Below are 27,860 nucleotides of genomic sequence, written 5' to 3'. Positions count from 1 at the left end.
ATGTGTTTAAAAGAGTAGATAACAATGAAAAGTAAATAACATGTGAGTGAAAAAAATTGCGAGGTACAATAGCATGGTGTTCGAGAAGTGAATACTCTGGGAAAGATGTATTAGCCTGTACAATTTGGTTTTGATCAACTATTGGCTGCTTTTGCAGTAAATTGCCAAGATTTTCATTGCAACAGTATTTTCCCACACTTCAAAATCTGGAAACAATAGTCTTTCTCACATTGTTATTTATTGTTTTTTATTTTCCCCAGTTCTCTCAAGGTAGCAATCGGTTGTTGAATATCAAGTAGCCATTTCAAGGCGTCATTAGATACACATGTGGAGAAACATTACACAAACTACAATTCAGGCATCTGCACAAACACCACCCACACTTATGGAAAAAGGTGTTTCTTTTCAATGTGTCAGTACGAGTTAAAGAACCAAACTATTATTGTCCTCCAAAACCAAAACAGGGGGAGACTTTATTGCCATTCTGCCAAATAGTGCATTAACTAAAAACTGTGTACAAAGTGACCCATTTGTTTAATACTGACCTTGCCGTGTCTTATTATAGTCCTTGCATTCAAGTCTATTTTGTCTGAAGCATAGCTACCCCATTTCTTTTGGTTTCCGATTGCATGCAATATCGTTTTGAATATCTGCACTTTCAGGCTGAGTGTGTTCTGAAAGCAGATGTGAGTCTTGTGAACACAACATAGGATTGGGTCTTGGATTTCTTTCCATTCAGCCAATCTCTATCTTTTGATCGGGAATTTAGTCCTTTTATATTTAAAGGAAGTATTGATACAGGAATGGAGTTACTGTTGTCATTCTTTTCATGGTTTTCTGGCTACTTTAGAATTCTTGCTCCCTTTCTTATCCATTTTCTCTTTCCTTTGTGATCTGATGATTTTCAAGAATGGTAAACCCTGATTCTTTTCTCTTTATCTTTTGGGTATCAATTACCAGTTTGCTCCATGGTTACCATGAAGATTCAAGAAGACATGACAGTCTATTTTAAGTTATGTACAGCTTAATTTTGCCTACTGAAATTCTTTCAGGCCTGGGGTGATTGTTCAAAAATGTGAATGTAGTATCCTAGCCATTTTAGGAAGGTTTTGCTATTCTCTTTCTGATATCTGTGAATATTTCTTCCTTTCAATTACACAGGATATTGATATTGATATTCTGTACTTGTAACTATTGCTATGATGAACCCGCATCACGTTTTTCAGTGGACTGACCCTCTTTCCCTTAAAGATCATTTAGTACAACATTTTATTTGTGATATACACTTTTAGTTGAAATAAATGGACAATGGTGTCCTGAACACCTCTTTCATGATAATTACAGCAAGGTTAGAGGCACAGAAATTATCTCCGTTTAGATTTTATTCAACTCTTCTTCACCTTCCATGGAAAATTACATATGTATGAGTCCCACCTAAGAAAGAAGGGAACTCATATCATTGATGTAGCAATACTCAGCCACATACATTCACATGTCCACTAGGAATAAATGAATTTTCTGAAGTGATTTGAGAATAAGAAGTATACTAATGTTTACTAGTCACAAATCTTAAATAGGTTAATGTAAAAATATTGAGAGTATACGTATGCAAAACACCATCCCTTTTATCATTTAAAGCATAAGCATATACATTATCTAAATGTTTACCTTTGTATTATTCCTGCTAATAAGTATTTTGATGTAATGTCTGAATACACAGACTTACTGCTTTCTGCTGTGAATCCTGTGACACGTGTTGACATTTTATGTTCCGTTAAATATATTTTTAAATACTTCAATCTTTCAACTTACTTTCCTTTTGGTACTCTCTGATGTTTTCCAAATGGTATATTTATGAAAAAGGGCTTTCCTCATGCATTAAGTTTGAATGGTTTGAACTCACATGCATTTGGAGATATTGAATAAAGATTGAGTTCCAGATGAAAGCTTTGTCATTCTCTTTACATTTTAGAGTTTTCCTCTCATATGGGAATTATGATGTTGAATAGGGTAGGACTTCCACCTAAGGGTGTGCCACATTCATCACATTTGCAATGTTCCTCCTATGTATGAACAATGTGATGGTGAGTAAGGCTTGAGCCGAGTGAAATGTTTTGCCACATTCTCTTCAATTGTAAGGATCTCTCAAGTATGAATTTGGTGGTGTGGAATGAGGCTTGAGCACCATTAAAGGGCTTTCCAGAATCTTTCTATGTGAAAAAATCATCTCTATAACACATTCTCTGACACCAAATCAGGGATCAGCATTGGTTAAAGCCTTGCCACATTGTTTACTTGGGTATCGTTAATCCTCAATGTGGATTCTGTGGTGTGGAGTAGCGTTGAGCTGTCCTTAAAAGTTCTCTCACAGTCTTGGGGTGCCTGGGTGGCTTAGTCAGTGAAGCATCCAACTTCACCTCATGTCATTATATAGCAGTTTATGGGTTCGAGCTCTGCATCAGGCTCTGAGCTGTCTGTGCCAAAACCTTGGAGCCTGGAACCTGCTTTTCATTCTGTGTGTGTGTCTGCCTCTGCACCCTCCTACTCATTCTATCGAAGAAAAACTTTTTAAAAAGTGGGGGAAAAAATCCCTCACAATCTTAACTCTGAAACATTTGCTCCAAGATGATTTCTGTAATCTTGAATAAAGGATGATTGGTGATTAAAGCCTTTTGCACACGTTATATTGGTAAGGTTGGCTCAAGTATGAATTCTGTGATGTTGACGAAGTCCTGAGCATTTGGTAAAGCCCTTGCCACATGTCTTACATTGGTAAGGTTTCTCTCCAGTATGAATTCTGTGATGGCCATTACGGTCTGACTGCAACCTAAAGGCCTTGCCACATTCTTTACATTTGTAAGGTTTCTCTCCAGTATGAATTCTCTGATGCTGACTAAGGGATGATTGCTGGCTAAAGACCTTGCCACATACTTGACATTTGTAAGGTTTCTCTCCAGTATGAATTCTGTGATGCTGAGTAAGGGTTGTTTGCTGACGAAAGACCTTACCACATTCTTGACATTTGTAAGGTTTCTCTCCCGTATGCATTCTGTAATGCTGAGTAAGGGATGATTGCTGGATAAAGGCTCTGCCACATTCTTGACATTGGTAAGGTTTCTCTCCAGTATGGATTCTGTGATGCTTAGTAAGGCTAGAAAACAAATTAAAGGTTTTGCTGCATTTGTTACATTGGTAATGTTTCTGTCCGGTATGAATTCTGTGATGTCGAGTAAGGGCTGAGTATTCACTAAAGGCCTTGCCACATTCATTACATTTGTGGGGTTTCTCTCCGGTATGAATTCTGTGATGTTCAGTAAGTCGTGAGGAATAGCTAAAGGCTTTTCCACATTCTTGACATTGGTAAGGTTTCTTGCCAGTATGGATTTTGTGATGCTGAGTAAGGGATGATTGCTGTCTAAAGGCCTTGCCACATTCTTGACATTTGTGAGGTTTCTCTCCAGTATGGATTCTGTGATGTCCACTAAGGGATGATTGCTGGCTAAAGGCCTTCCCACATTCTTGACATTTGTAAGGTTTCTCTCCAGTATGAATTCTGTGATGTCGACTAATTGATGTTGGATGGCTAAAGGCTTTGCCACATTCTTGACATTTGTAAGGTTTCTCTCCAGTATGCATTCTGTGATGCTTAGTAAGGGATGCTGGCTGGCTAAAGGCCTTGCCACATTCTTGACATTTGTGAGGTTTCTCTCCAGTATGAATTCTGTGATGTCGAATAAGGGATGATTGCTGCCTAAAGGCCTTGCCACATTCTTGACATTTGTGAGGTTTCTCTCCAGTGTGGATTCTGTGATGCTGAATAAGCAATGATTGCTGGCTAAAGGCCCTGCCACATTCTTGACATTCGTAAGGTTTCTCTCCAGTATGCATTCTGTGATGTTGAATAAGGGATGATTGCTTGCTAAAGGCCTTGCCACATGTTTGACATTTGTGAGGTGCAGTATGGATTTGCCTGTGTGCATGGAGTGATGACCCATCCTTAAAGGTTTGACCACCTTCTTCACATTTGTCAATTTTCTTTGCAGTATGCATTTGCTGATGTTGAGATAGTGTTGAGTGCCTGTCAAAGGTTTTGCCACATTCCTTGCCAATGTACCTTTTCTCTCCAGTACCACTTGTCTTATACGTATTTAGACTTAACGATTGACTAAACATGTTCCCAGATTCATTACCTGTGAATGGGTTTTCCCCCACACGAATCCTCTGATGATCAGCAATACTGGAGGACTGCTTCAGAGCTTTCCCACATTCATCATATTTAGAAGTATTTTCTCCCCTCTGCGTTCTCTTACTCTTGGTACGTTTGGAGTTTGGGTAAAAGACTTCCTCATCTTTATTAGATTCAAAATGGTTTTCTTGCAGAGTCCTCAGATGTTTGCTAACATGGGAGCCCTGGTTAGACTGTGTCTCAGATTCACTGTATTGAGCCAGTGTATCTCCACTGAAAATGCTCTGGTAATGTTGCAGGGCCACCTCCTCTATGAAGCGCCTCCCAAATTGACACGTCCTAAGCCTTTTATCTTCATTTTTGAATCTCTGAGTTTTAGAAATATTTGACTGAAAGGTCAATCCAATCCCACTTTCACAATGGCTCAAAGCATTGTTTTCATTGTGGATGGGGTAACTTTCCAAATGTTCCAAATTTTCATTGCACAAATATGTATGTTTGTGTATTAGATTGGAACTTCTTACAGATGCACACTCCTTTGCACAAACAGTGGATGTACAAAGGGCGGTTTTCCAAGATGTTTTATGTCCTTCACCACTTGCGGCCGTGAGGTTCTTATTATGGGCACTTGTCTCAATTGGACCACGTCCTTCATAAAACTTCTGATGTGCTTCATTCTTTCTATCACTGTCGCAGTTTATCAAGTGTAAATTCTCAAGGGCATGATGTTTCCATGTACCCAGTGACACATTTTGGGAAGAGGCTTCTATGCATGGCTTTGGCAGGAAATTCTGGGTGCCATGTGAAGATATAGCTGAAAGATAGCAAATAACAAAAAAAGGAACATCATTCCAATTACTACTCTCACATGAATGTACTGACAACTTCTAATATACAACCTTCAAATCAGTCAGAGAATGTCAGGAAGATGGTTGAGAAGGATTCATCGGGACGTCATTCTTCCTTGACACAGAAACTTACATACAACGTGTTGAAGACATAGCCTAATAGATCATCCTGTAGTTGTTTAATGGTGTAGCACAAATCACATTCCTGTGCCACAAAGAATCAGGAAAGTATCCTATGAGCCAAAATTTAGAAGGAAGGACATTTAATTTAAAAGTCAAACAGAAATGATGAAAATACGATATAGCAAAAGTAGGAATAAAACAACAGGACGAGTTTGTTTTCAGAAATAACCCAAAAATTTTACAGATCTATAACACCATCAAGTAAGGATGAATAATTGAAGTTCTCCTAAAATCAGAAGTGAAGAAGTAACGCGACACAGTACATGTGATATAGATATAAAAATAATTATAATTGGCACAAAGTATAATTACATGCTAACAAATAGGTATCCAAAAAAAAAAAAAGTACCTATTTCAAGAAAAGGTATAACCTACCTGACATCATCATGGAGAAAAGAACATAATGAAAGAGGAGACTGGGTGGCTTAGTTGGTTGAGCGTCCAACTCTTGATTTTGGCTCAGGTCATGATCTTAGGGTCATGTGATGGACCCCCGTATCAGGCTCTACCCTAAGCAAGAAGCCTGCTTAAGATTCTCTCTCTATATACCTCTGCCTTCTCCCCCACTTACTGACTCTCTCACACTCAAAAAAAAAAAAGAAGAAGAAGAAAGAAAAAAAAGAAAAAGAAAAAAAATATATCAACGGATCTACAACTACTAAGTAGATTAAAACTGTAATAAATAAACTCCCAATGGGGCGCCTAGGTGGCTCACTTGGGTAAGCATCTGACTTCAGCTCAGGTCAGGATCTCACAATCCATGAGTTTGAGCCCAACATCGGGCTCTGTGCTGACAGCTCAGAGACTTGAGCCTGCTTCGGGTTCTGTGCCTCCCTCTCTCTCCTCCCCTCCCCTGCTCATGCTCTGTCTCTTTCTGTCTGTCTCTGTCTCAAAAATAAATGAAAACATTTTTAAAAAATTTTTAATTAAAAATAAATATAAAAATAAATTTCCGGGGCGCCTGGGTGGCTCAGTCAGTTGGGCAGCCGACTTCGGCTCAGGTCATGATCTCGCGGTCCGTGAGTTCGAGCCCCTCGTCGGGCTCTGTGCTGACAGCTCGGAGCCTGGAGCCTGTTTCAGATTCTGTGTCTCCCTCTCTCTGACCCTCCCCCATTTATGCTCTGTCTCTCTCTGTCTCAAAAATAAATAAACATTAAAAAAATTTAAAAAAAAATTTCCAACAAGGAAAATGCTTATGCCAGATGAATTCACAGGATAATTCATAGACACACATGATAAAGTACTTGAAATCTCCCCAGACATTTCTAGGGAGTGAAGAGAAGGGAGATTATGAAAACCCTTGATCATACCAGCCTTAACAGGTTATCAAAGCTGAAGGAAGATGCTACAAGTATAGAAGACTATGAATTACCATCTGTGGGGAATATTCATGCAACGTCTGCCATAAAACTAAGCAAATAGGGGAGCCTGGGAGCCTAAGTTGGTGAAGCACCCGACCCTTGACTTCAGCTCAGGTCATGACTTCAGTCGTGAGATCAGGCCCCATGTCCAGTTCATTGCAAACTGAAAAACCTACTTGGGATCCCCTTTCCACCTCACTCTCTGCCCCTCCCATTGTCCTCTTCCTTCCTCTCCCTCTCAAAACAAATAAACAAATGAAAAACAAACTGAATCAAAAGCACATTTTACCATTTTACGACATAATCAACTGGGAATTCTTCCTGAAATTCAAGAGTGTTTCACCATATGGAAAACTATCGAGTTGGGACTGCACATTACAGACTAAAGATCACAAAGAGAGGATTAATTGATAAAGGACAGGAAGTGAGCATATTGTACACCATTTCATGATTAAAGATACTCACTAAAGGAAGAATCAAAGGAAACTACTTCATCCTAATAAAGATCATGTATGTGTGAAAGGCTGAAATCCAACATAATCGATGAGAAGACTGAAAGCTCCTCCTATAGGATCAGAAATAAGGTATTGAAAGCGACTTTCCCATGTCCATTCCACACAGTATGGGGACTATTCAGAACAATTAGGCAATAAAAAAATACATAAAAGGAAACCAAATTGGGGGCGCTTGGTTGGCTCAGTTAATTGTCTGACAGTTGGTTTTCAATCTGGAACTTTGTGAATTTGAGCCCCACATCAGGCTCCATGCTGATAGCACAGAGCCTGTTGGGGTTTTCTCTCTCTGTCTCTCTCCCTCTCTCTCTGCTTCTCCCCCACTCCCACTCTCTCAAAATAAATAAAATTAAAACAATTCTAAAATCGAAACAAATTGGAAAAGAAAAAGCAAAATTATCGTTGTTAGAGGATGAAATTATCTATATAAAATCCTAGGGAACTTTTTTTTTTGGTAACCATTATTATTCATTTTTGCTAATTTTTCTACTAGACCCTCCACTTTCAATTTTTTATGCTATAAATGATTGAGTTAATTACTGTATTTCACCTTTTTTCTTTTATTACACTCAATGAACAAAAGAAAAGAAATTTAGATAAAATTCTGTAAAAGGAAACACTAAAGAAAAATAAGAAAGAAGTAAAATGAAGACCCCAATAAACAATAACATAACATTGGAAGTAATTCCATTTCTCCAATACAACACACAAAATTGGCAATACCTTAAATACATTTACAATGAAAAACAACCCCACAAACGAAAAATGGAAAAGAAAACGAGGCAACAGTTACCCACAGAAACATATAGTGTGATAAAAGATTCCTAAAGCAATCATACACTAACATATTAGATTTTGGAAAAGACCAAGACCACATGCCTTCACTGGTCAATTGACCAAACATTTAAACAAGTAACTCCTTGGATGTCCCGGTGGCTCAGTTGGTTAAGCATCCAACTGTTGGTTTGGGCTCCGGTCATGATCTCACTTTGTGAGTTCCAGGCCCACAATGGGCTCTGCACTGACAGTGGGCATCCTTTTTGGGATTCTCTCTATTTCCCTCTCTCCTTACCTCTTCCCTCTTATCTCTCCTGTCTCTCAAAATAAATAATTATTAAAAAGGTAATGGAGAAAATTATATTTTTTTAAAAAAGCAATTATGATAAAATTCATCAAAATTCTACAAATAGTGGAATAGAGGGAACCCATTGAAAATAATTCTAGGTAGCAGGCATTACCCTGATACCAAAGAGGACATAACCACAATACAAGAACAAAAAAAGGCTAGTTTGTCGAATATAAATATTGCTACACTGGCCTTCTTTTGACATCCATTTGCATGATAACTTCTCTAGCCCCTCACTTTCAATTGGCAGACAGATTCAGGTCTAAATTGAGTCTTTTGTAGGCAGCAGATTAATCGGTTTGGGTTTTTTTTAAATCCATTCAGACACCCTACGTGTTTTGATTGGAGTGCATAGTACATTTCCCTTCAAAGGAATTATTGACTAGATACCTATTTGCTGCCATTTTAATATTACTTTTGGCATTGTTTCTGGAGATTTTTTTCTGATACTTTCTTGTCTTTCTCACTTTTGGTCTCTCCTCTGAAGTCAAAGACTATCCTTAAACATGTCTTGGAGGGCTGTTCCAGTGGTCACAAACTCCTTTAGTTTCTGTTTGACTGGAAATCTCTCTCTCTCCTCTAGTCTGAATGATAGTCTTCCTGGAGAGACTGTTCTTGGCTGCCTATTTTCCCCATTCAGCATTTTGAATCTGTCATGTCCCTCCCTCAGGGTTGCCAAGTTTCTGTTGAGAAATCTTGAGCTGGCCTTATGCTTTTCAAGGTGGGTGAAATACTTCCTCTGTGTTGCTGCTTTTAAGATTTTGTCATTATCACCATAGTTTGCTAATTGGATTCCAAGATGTCTTGGTGTTGGCCTCCTTTTGGTGATTTCGATGGAGTTCTGTGCCTCCTGAATCTGCAGGTCTGTTTCCTTCAACTGATTAAGGATGCTTTCTTCTATTATTCCCTGAAATAATTTTTCTGACCCACTTTCTCATCTTCTTCTGTGACCCCTGTAATATAAATTTTATCACTTTTGAAGGAGTCCCTGGTTTCCTAAGGCTATTTCATGTTGCATAGTTCTACTCTCTGTCTCTCTCTCTCTCTCTTCCTTAAGTTTCACTATTTTCCATTATTTTGTCTTTAAGGCCACCAATTTGCTGCTCTCATTCTTCCAACATGCTGTTCATTGAATCAAGTGCATTTCAAATCTCATTTATTGCATTTTGCATCACTCATTCTTTCCTAAGCCTCCTATCTCTGTTGTAAGAGCCTCACTGCTGTCTTCTTTTCACAAGCCCAGTGAATATCCTTATGATAGTTGCCTTCAGTTTTCCATTTGGAATGTTAGTGATACAGTGTTTCACTGAGATCTCTGGCCATGGCCACAACTTGTATCATTTCGGATAAATTCTTCCATCTTGGCATTTTGTCTACATCTCCACCACCCTCTGTATGTTAAAATAGCCAGTTATGTCTCCTGCTCTATCTTTGACGCCAGTGGTCTGCAGAAGCTCTCCTGCCAGTGTTTGGACCCTGTCCTCAATGGGGCGAGTTTTGACTGGTTATGCTGTGGTCTGCTTGTGAGATGAGACCGGACATCAACTCCACCAGAACTGAAGCCATGCAGAACTGTGTGGTCACATGTGGTGTGGGCAGCAGATTATGCAGGTCCCCTGAGGTAGGGGCCAACCTTGCTGGGATTGAGTCAGGCTTGACTGAGAAGGGCAGTTCCACCAGAGCATAGGGGCTTGGGGCTTGTTGTAAGCAAGGCAGGCAGCCAGTGTCCTCACTGAGCCCTTTCACTCAGGGTGCTCTGTGTTCATGCTGAGGAACATGGGAAGGAAATGGAACCAGTCAGCTCCTTTGTTCCCCATCATGCACCTCATTGAAGGGCCCCTAGAATATCAAATAATCTCACTCATCTGTGCCCCAAATGCTCTTCACATTGCTGTTTCCATGCTGTCTACCCCCAGGTTGTGAGCCTACCTTCTGTCCAAGACAGGGCAGTACCCTCCTGGATCTTTCCCAGCTAAGCCTGTCGACCTTGAAAACTCGAGGCTTGAAGCCACACTGTAAGAATGCACAAAATGCAGGCCTTCTCCTTTTCCAAGACAATGACATCAGGGAAATGTTCTCCTTGTGCATTCTTCTTTGAGCTCCACTCTCTCTCATCCTTCTCCACAACCACAGCTCCCTGCTTTCAGCAGCACTATAATCTGTTGCTCCCCCAGCCAAATCTCTATACTTCCTACAATCTTCGATGTGCCTCTTCTCTCACATTAGCTGGGTAATTCCTCTGTCAGTCTTAAGGTTGCTTGTTGGGATACTTAGGATGGTTTAGTGGTTATCTAGATGTGTTTGTGGGATGTCAGGAGGGTAGGGTACTCCTAGTCTGTCACGATACTATCTTCTTCTTCCCTGAAGAATCCCTATTTTTTTTATATTTTAAGTTATTATTTTTTGAGACAGAGTGTGTTTGCAAGTAGGGTACTTGCACAGGGAGACAGAGACTCTCAAGCAAGCTCCATGTTAGGTGTGGAGCCTGAGGCAGGGCTTGATGCCATGACCCTGGGATCATGACCTGAGCCAAAATCAACAGTCAGACACTCCACCAAAATGAGCCATGAGTGCCCCTAAAGAATCCTCATTTCGGAAAACCTGTTAACACTCAAGCAAATTTTACAAAATTGGAGATTACAAACCCAACACATAAGAATTCATGGTTTATACACAACAAAGAACAAATCCCCCAAAATATAATTACAGTTACAGTAGCATCACAAAGAATAAATTGCCGAAGACTTAATATAATGTTAGAGGTCAAAACTGGTGCAGAGAAAACTATAAAGTATTGTGAAGGAATTGAAAGAAGTAAGTGAAACCACATCCATGTTCTTACATTGGAATACTTCAAATTATCCAACTGTCAGTATACTCAAAGTGATCTACTGATTTCATGCAATCTCCATCAAATTCCCAATGACATTTTTGGCAGAAAGATCACAACCAAATGGAACATTCACATGGGTATTGCAGGATTATATATACCCACAATAATCTTGAAACATAAAGACTACTCTGGTGGCACCACACTTTCTAATTTACAACATACTATAAAATTAGTTGTCAAACTAATGGATTACAGAAGAAAACAGACATAGAATAATGAAAAAGTGATGGTGAGCTACATGTGCACTTCAATGTCAATGTGACATTCTCAATGTGACATATGAAAACGAACAGAGCATCTTCTTAAAACTCACATTCTGATTTCGATTTTTATGTGGGGTCTGTTTTGACATTTCTCACAAGCCTGACCCTGATGCAAACATCTTCACTTCAAGAGCCACACTTCTATATTCCAAGAAATAAAAAAACACAAGAAGAAATCATGGAGGACTTTGAACTTGAAGAAAAATGAGGAAATTACTAATCCTCATATCATGAACAGAAACAACCATTCTCCTTGAACACTTACGACACAGTATAGACCATTCTAACAGTTTTCCATAAATTTACCCACCGATCCCAGTAACCTATGAGAACAATACTATTGTTTTCATCTTTCAAAAGAATATCTGGCAAAATTGCACTAATAGTATAATATGTGTCTTTATCCAGATTATCTGACTTTGAATTCATCTAAGAGGAACACACCAACCATTATACAGAGACAATCCTAAAAGTAAGTTTACAGAAAGTTTCAACCTGGTGATGGTAATGCAAATATATTAAAACCATGAAACTGAGTAACATAAAAAGAAAAGTGAAGATTCCACGTAAAATACAAAAATTACCAATTGAATACAAAAGAATAAAAGTGATAGAATAAAAAATGTTTACTCTCCCTGAAACTAAGAAATGTTTTCAGTGACATACAGATTATACATCTATTTGTGGAAAAAGGTTTTTGTGACTTGCAAATATACCACAAACACACACACTCAGAAATACAGATGAGGACAAAAGGAGGGGAAGATGGCAGTGTAGGAGATGCTGGGCTCACCGTGTCCTGCTGATCACTTAGATTCCACCCACATCTGCCTAAATAACCCAGAAAACTGCCAGAAGACTAGCAGAATGGACTCTCTGGAGCCAAGCGTAGACAAGAGGCCCACGGAAGAGGGTAGGAAGGGGGGAGAGCGTTATGCACTACACAGACTGATGGGAGGGAGCCTGGGCAGTGGAGGGGCAGCCTGCCCAGCAAGGTAGAGCCCCTAGTCTGACTAGCAAAAGAGGAGGGGCCGGACCGAGTGTGTTCTCACAGCCAGCGGGACTTAACATCTGGAATGTTATAAGTCAACAGCTCTGCTCTGAGAGTGTGAGGGCTAGAGGACAATGGGAGGGAGAGTTGTTGAGCCCTGGTGGACAGAGCTCAGCTCAGTGGGGAACAAAGGCGCTGGCCAGCGCCATCTCCCTCTCCCATCCTCCTCCAGCCAAAATCCCAAAGGGAAGCAGTTCCCATGAGGAAACTTGCTTGCACCGCGCAAACACCCAATGCTGTGCTTCTGTGGAACCATCCCTCCAACGGGTCTGCCTCTGTCCCAGTGCCACAGGACCCCTCCTGAAGTGGACCACGGACCACCGAAGGCAAAGTGAGCTGATTCTGCCCCTCCCGCCCCTGTGCACCTTGCAGATCCACCCTGGCTAATACACCAGATCCCATAGAAGCAGCACCACAGGCCTGGCAGTGTGGAAGTAGTCCAGACAGGGGCCACACCACTCCACAGTGAATCCTGCCCCTGGGAGAGGGGAAGATAAGGTACACACCAGTCTGACTGTTGCCCCAGCGGTGGGCTGGGGGCAGATATCGGGTCTGACTGTGGCCCCGGCCACCAACACAAGTTACCCCAGACAGCATAGGGGAGGAGCCCTACAGTTCTGAACCATTCCAGGGACTATCCAAAATGACAAAATGGAAGAATTCTCCTCAAAAGAAACTCCAGGATGTAGTGACAGCTAACGAACTGATCAAAAACGATTTAACCAATATAACAGAAAATGAATTTAATATAGTAGTCATAAAATTAATCTCTGGGCTTGAAAACAGTATAGAGGACAGCAGAGAATCTATTGCTACAGAGATCAAGGGACTAAGGAACAGTCAGGAGGAGCTAGAAAATGCTATAAATGAAGTGAAAATAAAATGGAGGGGACCACAGCTCGGAATGAAGAGGCAGAGGAGAGAATAGGTGAATAAGAAGATAAGATTATAGAAAAAGAGGAAGCTGAGAAAAAAGATAAAAAAAATCCAGGAGCATGAGGGAAGAATTAGAGAACTAAGTGATGCGATGAAACGCAATAATATAGGCATAATTGGTATTCCAGAGGAGGAAGAGAGAGAGAAAGATGCTGAAGGTGTACTTGAAGAAATCATAGCTGAGAACTTCCCTGATCTGGGGAAGGAAAAAGGCATTGAAATCCAAGAGGCACAGAGAACTCCCTTCAGACGTAACTTAAATCACTCTTCTGCATGACATATCATAGTGAAAGGATAAAGAGAGAATTCTGAAAGCAGCTAGGAATAACCATGCTCTAACATATGAATGGAGACTGATAAGACTCGTGACGGATCTGTCTACTGAAACTTGGCAGGGCAGGCCAGAAAGGAATGGCAGGAAATCTTCAATGTGGTGAACAGAAAAAATATGCAGCTGAGAATCCTTTATCCAGCATGTCTGTCATTTAAAATACAAGGAGAGATAAAGCTCTTCCCAAACAAACAAAAACTGAAGGAAATCACCACCACTAAACCAGCCCTACAAGAGATCCTAAGGGGGATCCTGTGAGACAAAGTAACAGAGACATCACTACAAGCATGAAACCTACAGACATCACAGTGACTCTAAACCAATATCTTTCTATAATAACACTGAAAGTAAATGGAATAAATGCGCCAACCAAAAGACATAGGGTATCAGAATGGACAAAAAAACAAGACCCATCTATTTGCTGTCTACAAGAGACTCATTTTAGACCTGAGGACACCTTTAGATTGAAAGTGAGGGGATGGAGAACTATCTATCATGCTACTGCAAGTCAAAAGAGAGCTGGAATAGCCATACTTATATCAGACAAACTAGACTTTAAATTAAAGGCTGTACCCTTCATAAGTATATAAGAATTGAGATCATACCATGCATACTTTCAGACCACTATGCTATGAAGCTTGAAATCAACCAAAGGAAAAAGTCTGGAAAACCTCCAAAAGCATGGAAGTTAAAGAACACCCTACTAAAGAATGAGTGGGTCAACCAGGCAATTAGAGAAGAAATTAAGAAATATATGGAAACAAATGAAAATACAACAATCCAAAGGCTTTGGAATGCAGCGAAGGCAGTGCTGAGAGGAAAATACATTGCAATCCAAGCCTATCTCAAGAAACAAGAAAAATCCCAAATACAAAATCTAACAGCACACCTAAAGGAAATAGAAGCAGAACAGCAAAGACACCCCAAACCCAGCAGAAGAAGAGAAATAATAAAGATCAGAGCAGAAATAAACGATATAGAATCTAAAAAAACAGTAGAGCAGATCAATGAAACCAAGAGTTGGTTTTTTGAAAAAATAAACAAAATTGAGAAACCTCTAGCCAGGCTTCTCAAAAAGAAAAGGGAGATGACCCAAATAAATAAAATCACGGATGAAAATGGAATTATTACAATCAATCCCTCAGAAATACAAGCAATTATCAGGGAATACTATGAAAAACTATATGCCAACAAACTGGGGAACCTGGAAGAAATGGACAAATTCCTAAACACCCACACACTTCCAAAACTCAAACAGGAAGAAATTGAAAGCTTGAACAGACCCATAACCAGCAAATAAATGGAATCATTTATCAAAAACCTCCCAACAAATAAGAGTCCAGACCAGATGGCGTCCCAGGGGAATTCTACCAGACATTTAAAGCAGAGGTAATACCTGTCCTCAAGCTATTCCAGAAAGTAAAAAGGGAAGGAAAACTTCCAGACTCATTCTATAGAGCCAGCATTACTTTGATTCCTAAACCAGACAGAGACCCAGTAAAAAAAGAGAACTACAGGCCAATATCCCTGATGGATATGAATGAAAAATTCTCAATAAGATACTAGCAAATCTAATTCAACAACATATAAAAAGAATTATTCACCATGATCAAGTGGGGTTCATTCCTGGGCTGCAGGGCTGGTTCAACATTCGCAAATCAATAAACATGATACATCACATTAATAAAAGAAAAGATAAGAACCATATGAGACTGTCAGTCGATGCAGAAAAAGCATTTGACAAAAATCAGCATCCTTTGTTAATAAAAACCCTCGAGAAAGTCGGGATAGAAGGAACACACTTAAAATCATAAAAGCCATTTATGAAAAGCCCACAGCTAGTATCATGCTCAATAGGGAAAAACTGAGAGCTTTCTCCCTGAGACCAGGAATACGACAGGGATATCCACTCTCACCACTGTTGTTTAACATAGTGTTGGAAGTGGTAGCATCAGCAATCAGACAACAAAAGGAAATCAAAGGCATCAGAGTTGGCAAAGATGAAGTTAAGCTTTCACTTTTTGCAGATGTCATGATACCAAACATGGAAAACCCGTGATAGACTCCACCAAAAGTCTGCTAGACCTGATACATGAATTTAGCAAAGTCGCAGGATACAAAATCAATGTACAGAAATCAGTTGCATTCTTATACACTAATATTGAAGCAACAGAAAGACAAATAAACTGATCCCATTCACAATTGCACCAAGAGGCACAAAATACCTAGGAATAAACCTAACCAAAGATGTAAAATACCTGTATGCTGAAAACTATAGAAAGCTTATGAAGGAAATTGAAGAAGATATAAAGAAATGGAAAAACATTCTGTGCTTATGGATTGGAAGAATAAATATTGTCAAAATGTCAATACTACCCAAAGCTATCTACACATTCGATGCAATCCCAATCAAAATTGCACCAGCATTCTTCTCGAAGCTAGAACAACCAATCCTAACATTTGTATGGAACCACAAAAGGCCCCGAATAGCCAAAGTAATGTTGAAGAAGAAGACCAAAGCGGGAGGCATCACAATCCCAGACTTTAGCCTCTACTACAAAGCTGTCATCATCAAGACAGCATGGTATTGGCACAAAAACACACACATAGACCAATGAAATAGAATGGAAACCCCAGAATTAGACACACAAAAATATGGCCAGCTAATATTTGACAAAGCAGGAAAGAATATCCAATGGAAAAAAAGACAGTCTCTTTAACAAATGGTGCTGGGAGAACTGGACAGCAACATGCAAAAGGTTGAAACTAGACCACTTTCTTACACCATTCACAAAAATAAACTCAAAATGGATGAAGGACCTGAACGTGAGACAGGAAACCATCAAAACCCTAGAGGAGAAAGCAGGGAAAAACCTCTCTGACCTCAGCCGCAGCAATTTCTTACTTGACACATCCCCAAAGGCCAGGGAATTAAAAGCAAAAATGAAATATTGGGACCTCATGAAGATAAAAAGCTTCTGCACAGCAAAGGAAACAATCAACAAAATGAAAAGGCAACCAACGGAATGGCAAAAGATATTTACAAATGACATATCGGACAAAGGGCTAGTATCCAAAATCTGTAAAGAACTCCCCAAACTCCACACCTGAAAAACAAAAATCCAGTGAAGAAATGGGCAGAAAACATGAATAGACACTTCTCTAAAGACATCCAGATGGCCAACAGGCACTTGAAAGATGCTCAACGTCGCTCCTCATCAGGGAAATACAAATCAAAACCACACTCAGATACCACCGCACGCCAGTCATAGTGGCCAAAATGAACAAATCAGGAGACTGTAGATGCTGGAGAGGATGTGGAGAAATGGGAACCCTCTTGCACTGTTGGTGGGAATACAAACTGGTGCAGTCGCTCTGGAAAACAGTGTAGAAATTCCTGAAAAAATTAAAAATAGCGCTACCCTATGACCCAGCGATAGCACTGTTAGGAATTTACCCAAGGGATACAGGAGTGCTGATGCATAGGAGCACTTGTACCCCAATGTTTATAGCAGCACTCTCAACAATAGCCAAATTATGGAAAGAGCCTAAATGTCCATCACCTGACGAATGGATAAAGAAATTGTGGCTTATATACACAATGGAACACTACTTGGCAATGAGAAAGAATGAAATATGACCTTTTGTTGCAACGTAGATGGAACTGGACAGTGTTATGCTAAGTGAAATGAGTCATACAGAGAAAGACAGATACCATGTATTTTCACTCTTATGTGGATCCTGAGAAACTCAGGACCATGGGGGAGGGAAAGAAAATAAAAAACAGGTTAGAGAAGGAGGGAGGCCAACCGTAAGAGACACTTACAACTGAGAACAAACTGAGGGCTGATGGGCGGTGGGAGGGAGGGGAGAGTGGGTGATGGGTATTGAAGAGGGCCCCTGTTGGGATGAGCACTGGGTGTTATATGGAAACCAATTTGACAATAAATTTCATATTAAAAAAAAAAGAAAGAAATACCAATAGGTATTGTTTTTGAGTCTTCTATAGCATTAAAAGTCTAGGTCTCCTTTATGTTTTGTGCTGGATTACATTCACAATTTTAAGGCATTTGAACTAATGCGATGCACATTTTTTTAATTTGCAACAACAGAAAAGAGATAAGGAAGAGTATCTATGGGACATGAGGGCAGAATAAAATGGAAATTTACAGGGCAGGACTCTCATTCACAATCTCTACTTTAAACAGCAGTTCCTACAGCAAACCTAGGAGAAATCCTTCATTTTCCAAAGCATACCACAAACAAAGTGAAATGAAGGAGGAAGCTTCTAGAATAAATGAGATGATTTGTGCACATCTTCCCATAAAGATACTTAATGATAACAGAGAAAAAATATCAACCTTCTAGTGGAGGGATCCAGCAGAGAGCACACAGGAAATAAGGAACCTGTAATGGGTGACACTGGGATCAGGTGGCTAATGTTCTGAAAGGACACAGAACGACAGCTGTGAAATAAATGTCCAGAACAAATATGTAAATCACAGTCTAAAGGCCAAAATGAAAATAACCATTTTATTCAAATATCAAGCCACTATTCCATGGCAAACAATTCAAATGGTCATCTTAGAGAGACTTATGGAGGAAGAAGAGAGAACAGGTAACTAAATGATATCAGGAAAACTCTGCAAGACCAACAGGTCAACCCAAATGATCTACCTCATACCTCATGATGCACATGCCATGTCAGAATTTTGATCTAATAAATCAGAAATGAATCTCATAAAGAGCCATGCAGAAAGTGAAAACATTTATGACAAAGGCACAGGAAGTTTCTATTATACAAGAAAAAAGATGAAAATTATGATGTTACTGAGAAATAACGTACCCATTGAGTCTTTATGGCAGGCTGTGAGTTCTAAGTTCTCAGTGTTCTAGTTCCCTTGTGGCATTAATGTTGGTAGGAATATTCGAATACACATGGACAAATTATTTCACCATTGAGGAATGGAAGACATAAATTGGAAATTTCTTATTATCATTCATAAGAAAAATAAGCTTCTGAAGTGAAATAGAGCATGAGATTTTCTCATTTTAGAAAATGCTTTTTTATCTGAGGGAATTACTGAATCTCAGTGTTGTATGATTAAGCCTAAAGCATCAGTGGGGCGCCTGGGTGGCTCAGTTGGTTGACCATCCAACTTCAGCTCAGGTCATGATCTTGTGGTCTGTGAGTTCGAACCCCACATCAAGCTCTGTGCTGACTGCTCAAAGCCTGGAGGATCCTTCAAATTCTATGTCTCTGTCTCTTTCTGCCCCTCCCCCACAATTGCTCTGTCTGTCTGCCTCTCTCTGTCTCTCTCTCAAAAACAAACATTAAAATAAAAGAAAAAGATTATAGCCTCAGGAACATTGGAAAGCATAAACCGGAAATCACGTGATCCCTGTCTCCAGTGCTCCTGGGATTTGGACACCAAAACCCACTCTGTCCACCACTACTATGACACACTTCTCACGAAAACAGAAACTGGTAATGACTTACAATAGAGTTTCTCAGAATATGGAGAATTCTCCAGGGCCTCCAAAGCAAAGGAGAAGCTTTCAGACTTTGGAGATACTCAACGCGCAAGGGGAGTCTCCTGGCACTCACTGTGGATGTGATGGACCATCACTGGAGCAGAACAAAGAATCCTTCGAGAATGTAAGACTATGACGGGTTGGAAAGCTGACGTCCCGCTATGAGTGGGACAGACATAAAACTGGGCTTCCAAACTAATTTCCATTCAAGGAGAGCTACTTGAGCCATATTTTAAATATTTGCATATCACCACTGTCATGTTTTGTTCATGCCCACCTACCTGCTGGTGAGGCTACCGTCTTCTTTCTCTTCACATCCCAGAGCTCTCTCTTTTGTTCCAAAAAAATGACCAGGTGTGGTTTCGACACAATGAGGCCTGATTATCAGAAAAAAAAAAAAAAAAAAGGACATACCTGTTTCTCAGATTCTTTCACCCCAATACTGTGCTCAGTACACGAGAGAGGACATTGTAGAATTCCAGAAAATGATTTCTGAATGCTGTTGCCCACAAGCCCCTTTAATATACTTGACAGGAATTTCCAACGTTCACATCGTGACCTCACGTCCAAGTACTACCACTACAGGAATGACTAGCAGTTGGGAGCTTAAGTGGGCAGTACCATTTTATGCCACTCAATGTTTACAATTACCACTCATCTACAGATGATGATGCTCTTACCTCACCGTAAAGAAGGGGAATCTACAGCTGGAAAGGAAACATCATGAAGATATTTCTCTTTATCTACAAACTCGACTTCTTTCTCTGACTGCAGGGATCTGAATCCCAGTCATGCAAAGAGGATGTTTCCAAGAGACAGTCTTCCAAGGAAGGAACAAACCCGCGAGTGTGGTTTGGGAAGTCTGGAAGGAGTTATCCTCACCCAAGAAGAGGAGGTGTCCATAGGTCTCTAACATCACATCCCTGTACAGTTCTCGCTGACTCTGGTTCAGGCATCCCCACTCGTCCTGGGAGAATTCTATGGCCACATCCCTGAAGGTCAGCAGTCCCTGCAACAAATGCCACAGTTACCAAGTAGCCATAGGCAGCATTCATAATGGTACCTAAGATGCAAGAGGGAGTTAATGTCACCAGCTGGACCCCAAGACCTGACCTTCACTGCTTACTTGTTGATACTCACTGCCCTTAGTCCCTCATTTTATTTCACTTCTTCTTTCAACCTTATCTGTTACTTCAGGCAAAAATACCCCAGGGCCATAGTCCCCTGTGATGGAAACAGAACGTATACAACAAAAGGTATGTCATCTGAGAAAGAGTTTATACCCACCCAGTCTGAGCTTATCCCCTGACTCACTCCTAAGCAGGTGAACAGTGGTGCCAACCACCGGAAGAGGATTGTTACCATGACCTCATTATAATGCTAAACTCTCCACCTAAGAGCGAGCACAAACCTCATTTACTATGTAACATCCATAGTAGGTATGGAACTTCTTGCTTTCAAAAAGTAAACATTCTAATGTGTATTTATTTTTGAGAGAGAGACAGAGCAGGAGCAGGGGAAGGACAGAGATGGAGACACAGAATTGGAAGCAGGCTCCAGGCTCTGAGCTGCCAGCACAGAGCCAAATGCGGGGATCGAGCACAAGATCTCGAGCACACAGACTGCATGATCATGACCTGAGCTGAAGTTGGATGCTCAGCCAACTGAGCCACCCAGGCGCCCCTGTATACAACTGTTTTCTTCAGGCCCAAGTGCAACCTTATCCCTACCTTCACATAAGATGATGGGCTCTCCCTCTAATTCTCCACCCTGACTATATATGAAACCATTCCCTTCCCGGGGTTTCTGCTTTGGAAATGATTCCCTGTGATCTCCTTAATTGTTGAAATTCACATTTTCCTTGTGTGACAACCCCAGCTGGTATAGATTCTATCTGTGACTCACCAAGAAGTGAATTCCTGTTTGTTCAGGTACATTAGGAAAACTGGTTCTGACGTAGAGGAGTTTCCTGCTTTCTGCAAGAAGACCTTTTTCAACACAGTAATATGCTTTCATGTATTTTCTACCTTTGAGGTAAGAACTAGTGTAAATATTGTTTTATTCAAGCGAATTTATAAAATGAAGGCATCAACAAAGACATCCACGTTTTTAAATACTATATTCACATCACGTAGCATACCTGGTGTCTCTTTCTTGGATAGAAAGTCTGGGTGTGTTACAATGTACATAGCATATTCTAATATGAATTACAATTTCACAATGGTACATTGAAGAGCTTTATTTTTTTTTAAGTTTATATGCTTATTTTGAGAGAGTGAGAGAGAGAGCAAGTGGGGGAGGGGTAGAGAGGGAGAGAGAGAGAATCCCAAGGAGGCTCCCCACTGACAGTGCAGAGCCTGACTTGGGGCTCCATCTCAGGAACCATGAGCTACTGACCTAAGCGAAATCAAGAGTCAGATGCTTAACTGACTGAGCCACCCAAGTACCCCCAGATTCTGCATTGCTGACAAGACATTAGCCTATTGGCCAGGGAATAGATATTTGAATAACAAAGAGCAAGAATTCAAAGGCAGGAACTCATGGAGTACTTGGAACTAAATGGGTTTTATAACAACCACAGGTTCTATTAGAATAGCAAAAAAGGCAACAAGGAGACTTCTGAGCATTTCCTACTTAGTACATAGCATCTACTCATTTTTCATAAATTAATGGAAAATGAATAATCATAATTATAAACAATTATCATCTATGAGAGCAAACAGGTTATTCTTCTGTTTCTCTGTCAATATTTTGTCAAGCATCCAGTACATGGAAGAGATTCCGTTTTAACCCAGGTTATGTGACCTAGAGTTGATCTAAAACGACACAGTGGTCAATATCCAGACGGGACCCTAAAGCAATGTTCCTAACACGTGTGAAAGCTAAAAAGAATGATGGAAAGAAGAAAGTGTCCACACAAAATTGATCTCCTGTTTTACACTTCATGCACACATCCATACATTTAGAAAGCAGTTATATACATATTAAAAGTGATAGAGTGGAAGGCCACCTGGGTGGCTCAGTTGGTTAAGCATCTGACTTTTGATATTGACTGAGATTGTGATCTCAAGGCTCCTGAGTTTGCGCCCTATGTTGGGCTCTACGATGATAACAGGGAGCCTGTTTTTAAACTGTCTTTCTCTTCCTCTCTCTCTCTGCCCCTTCACTTGTTCTCTCGATCTTCCCGTCTCTCACACAAACTACAGAAAACAAGGGAAGAGCAGAAAATGGTCGTGGAAACTAAGAAACATCTTCAATGACATTACACTCATAAATCTAGTTTTGGATAATGATGCTTAGGTCTTTTATTCACACTGTCAACACAAACACATTGAATGATATACATAAACCAGCTATTATTTCTGAATCTAGTATGATGAGGGATACAAACAGGAAAATGTGCACCTTCACCAGAGAAGGCTGACCTAGAGCCTGCAGAGTTTTAAGAAGCATCAAGTAAGTGCTGGTTGCTACATTCTTAAGGGGTCTCCTGACTGCCTATACATGTCTCAATAAGTAATGTTGAACTGAATGGTAATCACCAGAGAAATCCTGCAGAAGCAGTTTTGCACTCAGAAATTCAAACGAAGGGGCTCCTGAGTTGCTCAGTGGGTTAAGCCTCTGTCTCTTGGTTGCAGTTTAGGTCATGATCTCACAGTTCATGAGTTTGAGCCCCCAGGAGGGCTCCATGCTGCCGAGTATGTGGAGCCTGCTTGCGATTATCTTTATCTCCCCATTTTTCCCCGTTCCCCCCACACGTGCTCTGTCTCCTTCTCAAAATAAGTAAACAGGGGCGCCTGGGTGGCGCAGTCGGTTAAGCGTCCGACTTCAGCCAGGTCACGATCTCACGGTCCGTGAGTTTGAGCCCCGCGTCAGGCTCTGGGCTGATGGCTCAGAGCCTGGAGCCTGTTTCCGATTCTGTGTCTCCCTCTCTCTCTGTCCCTCCCCCGTTCATGCTCTGTCTCTCTCTGTCCCAAAAATCAATAAACGTTGAAAAAAAAAATTAAAAAAAAAAAAATAAGTAAACAAACTTAAAAAAAAATAAAAGGAACATTTGTGATCTTATACTGTGTGCAATTCCCCTCCCCCCCAGGACATATAAGCTTCGTGAAGCCACAGTATCGCTCTGACCACAGGTCCAGTCTCTGTGCTACTCCAATAAACTATCTTGCATCATCCAACATCTCAAGAATAGTTTCTCGACCATTGTGCTTGATGATCCCACCATATACTGTTGCATTGAAAGCTTTTGTTTCAATCCTCATTTCTACTCTATTCTATTTCAGGATTCTAAGGTGCAAGCATGTAAACTATGGGATTCTTCTTTCCTTGTTCTGAAAAGACAAAGTAAATAGATGAATAGATTTGCATCAAGAGTGTGGAGTAAACTAGCAATCTACAGGATGGAGGTCTGAGTGATTTAGAATCTCCATTCCCAGAAGTCAATATCTCTATTACACAAAGGTGAGGGCCTTCATTGTCCAGTGGAAACTGCTGGGATGTGGGTTGGGAGAAAGGGTCAAGAAAGGATTCTGGAGCCCTCTTTGGTCAAAAAAGCTGTTTTCATGAAAGCACAGAGAGAGGAATTGTGGCACCAAGGGCTGCAGTAGGATTGTGAGGAGACACTGATGATATGCTTTAAGTTGGAGGCATAGAGATAAAAGAAGTTTCTAAAGCATTTCCAGATAGTCAAGAAGACACAGAATACTGGCAGTCTGACTCTCATCATGCTAAGCTTCCCTTCTGCCTCTAGCAAAGCACTCACACGAAGGCAATTGTGAATTCCTTGAGCAATGTCATACTCTGCCTATATCTAGTGTTTATCAATGGATGGCAAGCTGTAAGAAAATTTAATCCTATCGGTATTTCTTTTGCCTCTGTTCCTTTCATCAATAACTACAGGCAAAGAGAAACTCAGAAGAGGTTTTCAGTTGAAATGGGATGGTTTCTGCACATCACTCAGGAAATATACCTAAAACCCTTACAAATGAGAAGGGAAATGTGAAAGTTATAGAGGAGAAATCTAGCAGAGAGCACAAAGCCAAGTTAAAGCATTTCATATCAGCAGTAATGAAATCAATTGTAATGAAATAAGCTGAAAATGGGGTATCTTTTTTACATTCTAAAGAGCAAAAGTCTTCTTTTTATCAGACAACTTTGGAGTTAATCCGGGCCTCATATCCAACCTGTGTATTTGTGCACTTTCTTCCTCCTGGTCTCTAAAGAGGCGATTAAGCATCCAGATCTGACCTAAATGGGAACGGTTTTCCTTGAGTGCTATCCCAGTACCAGACCCCAATCAGCAATAGGAATCTTGGACTCAACGCCTTCCCCTGTGGATCGTTCACAAAGGGAATATTTTCAATACTTGCAGAACTTTAATTTGGAGTTGGAGAAGGGGGAGAAGGCTCAGCGATACAATGCAAGAGTGTTCTACAAACCTAATCTTGAGTATCATCGGAAAAGGTTAAAAATTAGGTGAAAAAATAGATCAGAAATCTCAGAACTAGAAAAACCAACACTTGTAATTTCAGTTAGCATGGACTTTCAAGAGAAAAAGAGGGAATGGGCTCTCCCCTCGAAAGCACAGCTTACCTGAGAACTGGCCATTCCTTCTTTCACCTGGTCCGCTAGATTTCTTCTCCAAAGATTTTGCTAGAGATATCACAGCTGCAGAAGGAAAAACTATCTTCCAAGCCACTAACACAGCCTCTTCCACTGTAAACTGATCACCTGCAGGCCAGACTTTGAAAAGTAGAAAAGACCCAACTTCCTACTCCTTTGCGTAAAAAGCTATTCAGAACCTTTTGAGCTCCTAACTGGATGCCAACCTCTGAGTTTTCATCCTCTGGCTTCTGGAGGCTTCTCCGCCCACAGATGCCACTACCCCCACAAATGCTACTACATCATAGGCACACTTTGTTACACGGCCCTGATCCTCTCCAACTCCTGTAGAGGAGAACCTGGTACCTCTCCTAGAGCCAAAGCCTGCACTCACCTCTCCTCAATTATTGGGAAACCTTTGTGCTTCATCCTGGATTCCCTTAGAATCACCTGGAGCACTTAATTAAAACAACACCATTGTTTCAACAAACATTGATTGACAGAATATTGGGGGGGGGGGAAGGGGGCGATATGATCATTTTTTGAAATTCCACAAGTGATCCTGTTGGGAAGTATTTGGGAAGGTGACCATGCAAAAAGCACCATCATAGCTATGGTTATTGTCCAGATTTAAATCCATGCCTTCTCCACTGATCAGAGTTTCTGGAGATTTACACATCCCCCCTCTTTCTTCTTTGCAGTGGTAGACACCCTTCCACAGGGAGCTTTCCCTTGTACATGCAAATGCCTCTTTCAAAGGGTTTCAGACCTTTTCCCTTGTCTGCTCCTTTAAAGTAATCCTTGTGCCAAAGACACACATTTTAGAATGGTAAAATGCTCCCCTTCAGTAGCAAAGTTTTTCCTAAGTCACCACTAAACAGTTTTCCCAACTGAATGCATTCTTTAATTCATTTGACATTTCTAATTCCTCATTATTTTCACTGAAATTTGGTGTTATCATCTTTTCCTTATTGTAGCCATTCTAGAAAATATTGAGTGGTTTCTCACAGTAAAACATGGAGTGATCTAAGACAGTTGTGCTGCTGCCTGAAACTGAAACCACTTAAAAGCATAAAATTGAACAATTGAAAATGGAGGCATTAAAACATCAACAAGGCTGGCTATTGAACTTAGTAACTTTTTTTCTCCTGGGGCAACCTCCCATTATTCCTTCTTAACCCCCCCCCCTTTTTTTTTTTTAACCAAGTACCACACTGGAAATATGATGACAAAGGCTGGCAACACAAACACATTTCCTGTTGAAACAGGATGGATCCTGTTTTTCCCTATAAAAACCCCCAGCCCCTTCCTCTGGGTGGGCTTGCAGTTTTGAAGGTCTTAACCTGCTTCAGCCTCTTCTGCCTGGGAAAACAATAAAGCTCTTATTCCTCTTTTGACCAAACTCTGTCTTTACATTATATTTTAGCTCTGAAGAACAGAGGTCAGTTTTTAACCACAGAATGAATGTGTACGAGAAGAAAACATTTTCCTTCATCTGTTCTCTATTCTTTGGCCAGTCTAACAATTAAACTGACATCAGGCAGTTTCAAAAGAGAAAAAAAATAATTTCTTAATTATGGCAACCTCAAAGATATGAGGCTCAAAGACAGGCAATTGATGCTCATATGCCATTTGGAATGAAGGAGAAGGGGGTAGGGATCTACATCTCAAGAAGGAGGAACAACATCTACATTCAATGAGCAAGGAAAGACAAATGTTTATAAAACATATTTGCACTGCCGCGCAGATAACCCTTTATAAATGGTTTATCACTGGAGACACCTGAATGGCTCAGTCAGTTAAGTGTCCCTCCTTGGCTTAGGTCATGAGCTAGCAGTTGGTTAGTTTGAGTCCCACATCGGGGTCTCTGCTTTCAGCACAGAGCCTGCTTCAGATCCTCTGTCTCCCTATCTGCTCCAACCCTGCTTGTTCTCTCTCTCTGTCTTTCTCTCTCTAGAATAAATCAATAAACTATAAAAAAAATAAAATAAAAATTAAATGTTCATCTCTGCTATTAACTCTTTCCTAGTAGAGGTCCCTCATCTAATTTATTCTTGGTATATGTATCAGCCTCAGAAAAGAAGGACGTTTTTCCATTGCCAGCAACTTAGAGGTTAGCTAGAGGATATTTTGTTAAGTTAAATAAACCACATACAGAAAAATATATACTGTATGAAATCACATACACGCAAATCTTAAAAATGGCAAAATTATTAAAGATTAGCAAGTTTGTTGCCAGGGGCTGAGGATGGGAGAAATGTTTAGATGTTGGTCAAGTGGCAAAAAGCACTACTAATGAGGGATGTGTGAGCAGTGAATGTTACACCTCAGTGTGTATAGTTAGTACTAGTGTATTGCACCCTTGAGATTTGCTAAGAGAGGCTATCGGAAGTGTTCTCAACACACACACGTACACACACACATGTATTAACAATGGGAGATGAAGGATATGTTTATTGGATAGATTGTGGTAATGACTTTGTAAGCAGGACCCAAGGGTACAGGAGCACCTGGTTCCAGTGGCCCCAGACAGACCCAGTTCTGCCACTCACGGCTGACCAAATCCAAGGGCAAGACAGAGGACTTTTGCTGCCTCAATTTTGACCTCAGACTTCCTCACTGGGTTCCTTCCAGCTTGTCTTCTGGCTCAGAAGGAAGACCCTGAAGACAAAGTATCCCTCAGGGGAACTGGAACTACCCCTCAAACTCAAGGACTGCCCTGAGCCAGAAAGACCCCACCCTGGATTGACTCCAGGACAATGACAGACTTCACTGTCTACCTGCAGGTCCTGACTCCTTTTGCCCCTCCACCCACCTCTCCCCTTTTCCCTTCCATACACCTGGAAGTGTATCCAGCACATTGGAGACAGGCCTTGAGATATTATTCAGCCATCTTTGCAGTGTCAGCCTCCCTGAAATAACTTCCTCTCGTGTTTCTCCACCTCTCATCTCTCTGCCTTTGGATTTTGTCTGTGGTAAGTGGCCAAACCTGGTCTGCGTGGGTCCCCCAGAGAAGGCAAGAACAGCAGTG

The 27,860-nt window shown here is 40.6% G+C and overlaps 1 protein-coding gene across 3 annotated transcripts; it reads right to left on the bottom strand.

Annotated features, from left to right (window-relative positions):
• Positions 1–187: 187 nt before the first annotated feature.
• Positions 188–25,042, bottom strand: LOC102954470 (zinc finger protein 345-like). Of its 3 annotated transcripts, none has more exons than XM_042967973.1 (5): positions 24,821–25,042; positions 20,108–20,234; positions 19,507–19,602; positions 4,191–5,000; positions 188–1,434 (listed from the first exon to the last, which is right to left on the bottom strand). In XM_042967973.1, exons 1-5 carry the CDS (start codon positions 24,833–24,835, stop codon positions 1,397–1,399), a joined length of 1,086 nt encoding a protein of 361 aa, XP_042823907.1. In that variant the 5' UTR covers positions 24,836–25,042; the 3' UTR covers positions 188–1,396. The 3 variants fall into 3 exon arrangements, with proteins under 3 accessions (XP_042823907.1, XP_042823906.1, XP_042823905.1); XM_042967972.1 differs by having other exon boundaries at positions 188–674; XM_042967971.1 differs by lacking the exon at positions 188–1,434 and having other exon boundaries at positions 2,485–5,000.
• Positions 25,043–27,860: the final 2,818 nt, after the last annotated feature.

This window comes from Panthera tigris, chromosome E2 (genome assembly GCF_018350195.1).
Source record: "Panthera tigris isolate Pti1 chromosome E2, P.tigris_Pti1_mat1.1, whole genome shotgun sequence".
Lineage (NCBI taxonomy): Eukaryota > Metazoa > Chordata > Mammalia > Carnivora > Felidae > Panthera > Panthera tigris.
This window is presented reverse-complemented; position numbering and strand designations above follow the sequence as displayed.

Coding starts and splice junctions, on each gene's coding strand:
- LOC102954470 (XM_042967971.1), bottom strand. Junction 19,603..20,107: donor TGGACACCTCCTCTTCTTGG/GTGAGGATAACT, acceptor TCTGATAATCAG/GCCTCATTGTGTCGAAACCA. Junction 5,001..19,506: donor GACGGTAGCCTCACCAGCAG/GTAGGTGGGCAT, acceptor GCTATCTTTCAG/CTATATCTTCACATGGCACC.